This window comes from Pygoscelis adeliae, unplaced genomic scaffold (genome assembly GCF_000699105.1).
Source record: "Pygoscelis adeliae isolate BGI_AS28 unplaced genomic scaffold, ASM69910v1 Scaffold242, whole genome shotgun sequence".
NCBI lineage: Eukaryota > Metazoa > Chordata > Aves > Sphenisciformes > Spheniscidae > Pygoscelis > Pygoscelis adeliae.
The window spans coordinates 3,569,553-3,579,239 of NW_008824369.1; the positions used below are offsets into that span (position 1 = coordinate 3,569,553).

At 49.8% G+C, this 9,687-nt stretch overlaps 1 protein-coding gene across 1 annotated transcript; it reads left to right on the forward strand.

Moving 5' to 3' along the window:
* The first annotated feature begins 217 nt into the window (after positions 1–217).
* Positions 218–8,762, forward strand: AMZ1 (archaelysin family metallopeptidase 1). Its single transcript, XM_009320030.1, has 6 exons — positions 218–521; positions 1,139–1,306; positions 2,200–2,328; positions 2,654–2,817; positions 4,168–4,344; positions 8,053–8,762. The coding sequence occupies exons 1-6, from the start codon at positions 218–220 to the stop codon at positions 8,620–8,622; spliced, it is 1,512 nt and encodes a 503-aa protein (XP_009318305.1). The 3' UTR covers positions 8,623–8,762.
* Positions 8,763–9,687: the final 925 nt, after the last annotated feature.

Below are 9,687 nucleotides of genomic sequence, written 5' to 3' on the forward strand. Positions count from 1 at the left end.
CACCCTATAATAGCTACTCTCACGTAAATGCGTAGGGCTCCTGGCCAGCACTATGTACGGCATTTATAAGTTCCCAGTGAAACCTCACAGCTGGGATCTTGGGGAAAACTGCTTTGAGAGCGAAGTGTGAGAAGGTTTCCAGGTCCCTCGTGAGGCCACGTGCTGATGGTTGTATCCCCTCCTGCAGGCAGTGCCACAGCCGGTGGGTGTCTCCGCGATGCTGCAGTGCAAACACGCTCAGGAATTCAGCTTTGGGCCCCGGGCTCTGAAGGATGCGCTGATCTCCACCAACCCAGCCCTGCAGGAGCTCTATGCCAAAGCTTTCTCCAGGGCGGAGAAGCTGTTCCTCTCTGAAGCCTACAACCCGCAGAGAACGCTCTTCTGCACGCTGCTCATCCGGACAGCTTTCGACTGGCTCCTCAGCCATCCCGATGCCCCCGAGGACTTTGAGACGTTCTATCACGCCATGCTGAGGAGGAAGCAGAACTTCTGTCGAAAGCACATTTACCTGCAACCTATAGGTAATGCGGGCACCTTCACTGAGCCACCTGGAAAGACATGGGAGGGAGGTGGGTGGCGCTGAACGCTACTAACATCCTCTTCTAAGGACTAACCTGCAAAATGCAATTGCCATAGCAAAGATAAGTGTAATACCAAAGGCTCTGACACGCCCCAAGCCCGCAGTCTCAAGCCATGATGACAACCACCAGTAGACCTGCCCTGTAAATGGCATGTGTGCTCCTGGGTGAGACTTGCTATGACTGTATGTATGCATACATATATATATGTAAAACAATGCTGGATAAAACAGCATTTCTGGAGCTCCATCCCTGATGGTTCATTAAAAACAGCCACCCATTCCCACAACTTAAATAGGAAACAACCTTCCTAGCGCATCTGCTTTGCTAATGAGAGAGTGTACTAATGCCTCGAGCCACCTCTCAGAAAGAGCCCCCTCTTCTCCTCCATATCTGTATAACCATCTAGAGATATCTGCCACATCCCAGAGTAAGCAATTAACTTCAGAATGAACCAGCCTTCCTCTTCCCCAGTTGCTGTGGCCAGCCCCACAAAACCCCTTTGGACCTTACGGTTCACCCCGGCTTTAAGGAACTGATAATAGAGCTTCTCTTCTTAGACTTAATTGAAGGGCCTGCTGGGCTCTCGCTGCTGGATTCCCTCCAGAGCTGTGTTGAGTCTTTCTTCCTGGGTCTCCGTGTGAAGTGCCTTCCCTCCATCCCCATCTCTTCCATTCACTGCTGCTACCGCCACAGCCGGGACACGGATAGGGTGCAGCTTCACGCAGGTAAGGACCTGGGAGCGGGGAGCCCGTAGAGACATCAGCTTGGCACGAGGGCACGAGCCCTCCCTTAGGAAACGCCTGAAATGCTTTTTCATTGCCTGACCAGGGAGGGGATGAGGAAGGGAGTGAAAAGGGAGAAATCCTGTTCCCATGGAAAACCCAGAACTTTGAGGCTGGAAACAGGAATAAAGAAACAAAGTGACTTTCATCATATTTTCCTCTGCTGTCTGTATTTTTCAGTGCTGTTATATTTAGGTCCAGCTCTGCAAAGTGATCGGATCAGCTCTGCGGGAAGGCACTGTAGATTCGGTGTAGCCTGAGTTCTCCCATCTCTTGTCCAGAGCCAAAGTAAATTAGTGGCCTGGATGCCGCAGGTGGGGAACTCACTGGCCTTTCATGTTAGGAAATTCGGGTTCAAGTGTCACACGGCTCCCCAGGGAAATGGGTTTGTCAGCTGCCAAGCTCGCGCTGCACAAACATCCATCTGGAACAAGCTGTTCGCAGGTGCCGCAGGCAGCAGGAGCTCAGCGCAGACCCAGCGCTGCGGCGATGCGGCTGCTCCAGCTCAGGTCTGAAATGCCCGTAGGGAAATTCTTCTACTTCCAGGTGCTTATTTCCATGGATTAGTACTGAATTCACCTACACCTCTGCCCTTAGCTCTGCTTTGTTTTAACTCTGTGCTCGGCCCCGCTTCAAAAGTCAGGTCTCCTTATATGCTGATTTGAGGGGGATGGGCTACACAGCCACAGTTCTCCATCTGAGATGCTGAATCCAGCAGCTCTACCTATCTGTGGCTTGGATTATGTCCTCCTCCCCATGAGCAGCAGAAATTCTGGCTCTTGCATGCCTTCCAGGGATGCTTCATTTTAATGAACATCTCTCTTGTATTTGTCCAGATGGGATCCTGAATTTCCTGAAGAACAACAAGCCCATGGATGCCCTGTGTGTCCTTGGACTCACTCTGCTGGACCTTTACCCATGTGAGACCTGGAGCTTCACGTTCAGCAAATTCCTGCCAGGACAAGGTGGGATTGGTGTCCCACGATCTCCTAGCATAGCGTGTGAATAAGGCAGCACTGTACCAAAAAGCTTTCCCTGGGAGACTGGAATAGCCAAATCTTATCCTTAACACTTTATTCACTCCTTGATAAGGGGAACGAGGTTTTCCCAATTTAAAATTAGGGGAGTCAGGGCTCCTGATCCAGACAAAGGTAACTGAGGTGCTACAAGCCTTTTGGGAAGTGTGTGCTCAAGTGGACTGTGCTACAACAGCTTTCTTTTCAAGCTGCCTAAGCTGAGAGACAGTCAGAAGAGAGCTGATGCCTAACTTGCATGCGCTTCTCTTTACAGAAGTGGGAGTCTGCAGCTTTGCCAGATTTTCTGGGGATTTCCCCCAGGCTGGCTGTAGCAGCTTAAATCCGCTCACACAGAAGGAATGGTTATGCGATGTCAGCAAAGAAAGCAGAGACCGGACATTGCCGTTCAGCGCCCAAGAGATGGTCCAGTGCTGTAAGGTAGGACCAGCAATCTCCTGCACCCCATATTTCTTGCCATGTAGGGTTAAATATAAACAATCCATCTCTCAGCCCAGTGAAGCAGGCGTGAGACTCTGCTCCCAGAAGACACAGGCAATTACAGCTAAGTCCACGCACTTACACAGTCCTAAAGAGCTTATATTTTAGTGCACCACGTAGACATCTCTTACTCCCCTTGCCACTGGAGCAAGCTATAGTATCAGCTGTATAGAGAGGCTACAGGATTCGCCTTATGTCGTGCAGCAACACTGAGACAAAAACCCTGCCCAGCTCCCAGGTTCATGCTTGGGACATCTCAGTATTTTGCTTGTCAGGCAATGCATGGGCAGTACGATCTGTTAGCTGATGAAGTATTCAGAGATTAATCAGAATGCCTAGCGGAGTTGTGCGTTACCTAATGGACAGCTGGGAAGGGGCGACTGTGTCTTCCTCAGGCGTTGGTATCCATAAGGGGAGAAGACCGCTTGCCAGACCTGCTTACACGGATGGATGAGAAAAATACCTTAGACGAATTTGCACATATATTTATATGCAGATGCCCTTAAACCCCATCCATCTCCAACACATCTGATTCATGAGTGCTGTCCTCCCTCCTCCCAGCATCTCCCCTTTGCCCTCTTGCCAGCTCTACTTCTAGCATTTCTCCCAAAGCTGGCCCACGTGAAGCCATTTCTGTCTGCATCCCCTGGTATTTGCTCAGGATTTTCTAGTTTGAGGTCTCTTCCTGTAGTAATTTCAAGTGATGTTAGGTGGCAATGGGAGGAGAAGGGGAATCCTCCATCCTCAGCCTTTCTATGGTTGCCAGTTCCCAAGGTAGTCATGCTCGGCCAGCTGACTCCAGCTTAGTTTTTGCTTTGGCACAAACATTTAGAGCGTCTGCTTTGGAAGGACCCAGGTCTGTTATTGCCAATAGCTTCTTACAGATTTCTCACATTGACTGTGTTGCTCTTTTCAGACCCCTGTGGGACTGGTTTTCCCCTTAAAAAAACCAAACAAACCACAACACTGTCCTTGGGGAAGAGAGTGACAGCAGCTCCGCCCTAGAGCTCTGAACATGCTTTCTACAGGGTCTTCCCACAGCTGCTTCTAAAAAACACACCCGCCCTTCCTCCTCCACCATACAAATGTGGATGTTGGGGCACTTGGGAAGAAGGGAGCCATGTTCCCCTTTCACCCCAGAAAAGCTTAGGCTGAAGGACTGCCAGGGCTGAGCAACGAGTCGATTAGACTGTCGGGGAGCAGGGCAAGTGGAACAGGAGAGGAGGAAGAGGAAGGGGTAGTGGAAGCAGGAGTGACCGTGTGCTCCTGTGATTTTCGCTTTCCTGAAAGGTGACCTGCCACGAGATCTGCCACCTGATGGGGCTGGGGACCTGCCGCTGGCTGCAGTGCGTCATGCAGGGTGCACTGAGCCTGGACGAAGCCCTGCTGCGGCCCCTGGAGCCGTGTCCCATCTGCCTTCGGAAGCTGCAGCACATCGTGGGCTTCAAACTTGTCGAGCGCTACAAGGTGAGAGACAGACCCACCTGCCCTTCCTGGAGCAAAGGGAGCAGAGCGGCTCGCCCCAAACCACAGCACTAAATGTGCTGTAGGAGTGCATTAAACCCAGATGCTGCTCTTGGTGCAAGGTGCTAAGAGAGAAAGCTTACACCGAAATAAGGGGGGGGTGTTGTACACATAGTCTGAGGCTAACGTAGCACTTTACACAGTCTCTAGGGCTTTTGGCTGTTCACAACAAGGGACAGTGCAGCAGTCCGACCACGTTAGGCTACTTCCAAAAATGAGGCGGGAAGGGGAGGCAGATTTCAAGCCAGAGCAGCAGTGAGCACAGCGATTCCCACATCTACGCCCTTTCCTATGTGCCACCATGGTTTTCTGCCTCTCTGGGACTGCTGGTAACAGGGAGAAAATATTAAGTGTGTACTTTGCTGCAGTTCCTCTGTTTAAAGATATGAGAAAGGATCCCAAATTATTACCCCCTAATAAGTGGAGGGTCCCAGACTCATCTTTTGTCTCTTCTCTCCCACCCATAAAACTGCTAACACCACATTTAGACAACATCAGGAATAGTGCTAAGACACCCTTATCTCTAGGAAGGGTTTTCTACCTCTGCTGTCTACAAAGCAGGATTCAGTAGCCAAATGGCTGGTGGAATAGAAAAAAAATATCATTCTCATTCAGTACCCTATCTTCTCCCTGGTTATAATTCCTGTCTGACACACATCATGTTCAGAGACAGGATTTTAAACGGCTGCCTATTTTAAAGCCTGTGGGTTATATTTGTAACAAGATACATGCAGAATGAGAACGGGGATGCCTCTAGTTTCATTTAACTTGGAATCAGACACACAGAAGCACAGCAAAGGACATGGCGGGGGGGAACCCCATGTTTGTGTGGTTTTGCTGCTTATCTGTGCGTCTATGGGGGTGTTAGACCCATCTCTGACTCCGTGGCTGTTTGGTCCCTGCTTCTGTCCGAGAGGTGCCTAAATTGCCCAGACTACCAGGGGAATAAATTCTGGTTTACTTAAACACCCAGCCTGTCAGCATCCAGCTATTGCTTTCTAGAAGAGAACTGCCATCTGCATTAAGCTTTTCTAGAAACATTTTTGCCTTTACACCTGCAGTAAATACTGTGATTGGCTCAGCATCCCCTGGCAGCAGCGAACACAAACCTGAAGAGAGGATACACTTGCCAAATGTCACATCTGCTTCCTTAACAAGGAAAAGCTTAGATATAGTACAAGCTGGTATAAGAGAGTTGTGATAATCTCTGTAAGAGGCTTTGCTATACCATTGAGAGGAAATATAAATGCCAGAGATGAATTAAATAGTTAAGGAACCTGACAGAAGAGAGCACAAAGCATTTGGCGACAATATCAGATAGCGAAGTTACTTGCTAAGCATGTTTTGAGAGGTTGTGGCTGGCCAAGCGCAAGTCTGAAGTCACATTTCCGTTTGGAAAACCAGCACGGATCCCCACCTGCCACGTAACAGCCCCGGATGCTCGTAATAAGTACGGGAAATGCCAGACACAAAGCTGTCCCTCACCAGGAGCAGGTAATGCTGCTGAAGTCTGCGACTGAGACACGGCTACGGGCAGAAGAGCATGTGAGACAGGAAACCAGTCCTTACGCAGGAGGAAGAGCCCCCCAATTTATTTATCTGAGTTGCACTCAAACATAGTCCTTTTGTTTTTTCGTCACAGCTGCTTATTCCAGCAGCTTGAAAACTGGATGCGAATCAATTCTCATGGTGTTTCCCCACCACAACCAACATTTCCACCTGCTGCTTCTGCAGCATCCCAGGCTGTTCTGCACGTAGCGCCTAGGTTAGTTTGCAGCGGCCACGCTGCAGAAGAAAACAATGCTTGAGCTGCTCTTAGAGGTTGGGTTAGCTACATCCTCACCGCGGTGTTAATTGCAGTGTCTGCTCTCGGGCGCAGTGTGGCTGCGCTGCTGCTGGGGATGACAACGCTGCCACGGCAGGGGGGTTTGAAAAACTTCCAGTGCCAAACCCGGAGCCCCTTGAGGTGTCAGACAACAGGTTTCATTCTTAGTGACTTACTTGGGGTGGGCATCCACATCAAATGCTCTTGCCTGCAGGTAAGCTAAATCCATGAAGAGGTTATCCCCTTCTAGTTAAATAGGAGAACATAAAAAGAGGCTGCAGCCCTACAAACCCTTCCCCAGCTCGAATCAATAAACCACCCAAAGGATGAGAGACAGGAAAGATTTGGGGGTTTTGGTAGTGATCCTGAGTCAATTATCCCCTCCTTTTGCCTTAAATAATCCACATGTACTGTTTGAACATCCTCATCTCCGCAGCTTTTTCTCTGCTTGGGACTTGGGCTAAGTAGCAGTTGTGATTCCTTCCCAGATTCACTACTCCTGGAAATTTTAAGAGACATTATGACATCATGGGCTGGTTGTAGCTTTCAAATAGCTTTGCTGTCCCCTTCCCTAGTCTGACTCCTATTGCAGCTTCTGGTGCCACCTTTGTTTTTTAAACCCAAAGGGAGGGAAGGGCTATTGGAGGTGGGATGACGCAGGAGAAAAGTTGGCCCTTTACATTTTTTCTTGCCCCAGAGGGAGGGGGTGGGGTGGATTAACTTAGCTGAAAGAGTCCATTTTATTCTTGTATGAAATTCTTCCCTGAGGCTTCATGCACAGACTGAAATGAGAAACGGGGCTAATTTCTCCCACCCACTCAATTTGAGCTCTTTATCCTTTCTGTCACTCGCCTGAAGAGAGAGCAATAGAGGAGGGAAGGGGGAGGGAGCAGCGGGGCGCTGCAGCAGAAGGGAGCTCTGTAGGGCTGGAAATCTCTGCCCACTTCTCAAACACTACAGCTCACCCTGAGCTGAGCACGTATGGACCCAGCACAGTGACCAGCATCTCAGGTGAATACTCTGTCACCCTTGTGTTTCCCAAAGCGATCGTAGGGCTTTGCGAAGGTATCAGCTGGGAGCTGCAGAAAGTAAAGATGAGGAAAGAGGCCACAAGGGTGTGAAAAAGCTGAAACACACACAAAAAACCCCCAACACATGCCAACAAGGCAGACAAGGAGATCACCTTTTATCCAGCGATGACTGGAGTACTGCAATTCGTTCCCCAAAGCATAAGGAATAAATGTGCCAGAAGCAACCCATTATATGCCCCATTGTAGCATTTAATATTTAAAAAGGAAATTGTCTCAGACATTTTCCTTTCATTAATTCTTTCCTGGAGCCCAGCCTTCCCACTTGTGCATTTCAGCTCGAGAGGGGAAGAGCTATTCTTAGGAATAAAATGCACATCACCACAGGAGTTAACAACTTGATGAAACAAGATTCTTCACCACTATCTCAGGAGCTTTTATAATGACACAGCTTCCTCTAGAGAGGCACTGGTTTGGCGCTCTCAGAGATCATATCCACACAGCGAGGAGTGAATTTGTGCCATTTTTCTCCTACCATCTTCAGTAATAAGGCAGATAACAGTCCACATCTGGCTGGGGGCAGAACTGCCACAGATGCCGACTCCAAGGAAATGAGGCAAGAGAAAGCCCCTGCTTTGTAAGGGTAACCATGAGTTGTCTGAACCCATCTGGCAGAGAGCACCACAGCATCTGAAGCTGAGCCACCCAAGATGACTAGGTTTACCTGACGAGCACTGGGAACGGCGTACCTGTTTTCTCTCGTTGTCTAAAATGAAACCTTTTCCCCTCTCACCACAGAAACTCTACGCTTGGACACAGACTGTGTTGTCCACGTGGCCAAGGCAAGAGTCAGCAGACCTGTCCGCCTCGGAGGACATCCTTCCGTTCAGCTCAGACTCTGGGATGTGCTGTGAGAACGACTCTGAGGCTGTGACCTCCTTGTCTGAGCCACTGACACCGGACACTTGCAGCCAGGCCCTCTCCATCGGCCAGGAGCTGGAACAGGACGAGCATTCATGCTCGCTGGCGGAGGCGCACAGCCAGCCCCAGCTCGCCAGGCCCACCAAGTCCACAGATATCATTAAAGATTATGAACTGTGGCTGGAGATGTGCATTGCTGCCCTGGAGAGGAACGTCTCCGAGGAGGAACTGGCTCAAGTAGACAAGACCGTGGATGCCCTGGCCAAGTGGGAAATGTTTACAGGACAACTGCCTGCTATGAAGAAGGACCTACCCTTTGCTAGGGACAACACTGGGCTACGGAAAGTTCTCGGAGACAAATTTTCCTCCTTGCGGAGGAAACTGAGTTCCAGAAAACTGTCCAAAGGGGAATCGTCCCCTCATCGTTGGCGGTGGGAGGAAAACTAGGCTGGGTCTGCCTTGGGTTGGGCCAGCTTTGCTCCCACAGCTTTGGCTATGTTACTGCCCTGCTTCTGACCTTTCTCACCACAAGTTGTTGGTGTCAGAGAGAAACAGCAACTCCCCACAGGAATAAAAGGTGTTTCTTTTTCTGAGATTGCTAACATACTTTTGATGTGATCGGTTCTTCTCTAAGGGTTTTTCCTGTGCTGGTCTAAGTGACAGCACGACTCCAAACCCACATCAAGTCCTATGTAGGTGCTTGTATTTTCTTGCCATATTTCATTTGGTCTGAAGTCAGCCAGGAAGAGGTCTATGCTAAACACTAAACATGTTCACACAGAAGCTTGGTCCATTTGGACAAACAGATGCAAATTAAACCAGGGCACAGATATTATTTCTCCCTCTCCATTTCCCCCCATACCAAATGTTCATCTCTGTTCTAGTCACTGCCCCACCAGCCAGAGGTTGCGTGGAGCACAGGAGCACAGCCGAGGCTGATGGACTCATGCTACAAGTAGGGGGGGAGAGTTGGAGGAGGACGGGCACAGAGTCAGTGAGTAAAGCAGAAAGATCCCTGGCAGCTCGTCTGCCATAAAGAACAGCATTAGTGTGACAACTGTCTTTTGGCGGACACTCAAGGGGATCTCCAGAGCTGCTTCAGTTCTAAGAAAGCCAAGCTTGGAGCTGTGAGCTGTAACTACTCACATCCTCTGTAGTGTGGCACAGGAGAGAAGACCTTTGAAAACATTCACACACTCATTGATTATTAACTTAAAAGGGGGAACTACACATGCATTCTTCTCTTTCGGCCTTGAGAAGTTAACACCCTGGCCCTTTCCCTCTTCTCCGCCCCGTAAGTCACCCAGTGAGCAGGAACGGGTGCTGTGCTGGCACCAGGAGCTGCAGAGCCTGCCTTCCCATTGCTGGGGCATGCCGTTCCTCTCCGGCTATTTATAGACAGAGCTCAAGAGGACAACGGGTTTTCGAGCTCTGTAACAGCAGCACACCGGGGAAAGGCTGACCCTCTCCATCCCCAGTTCACTCAGACCTCAGCACTGATAACGCTCTCTT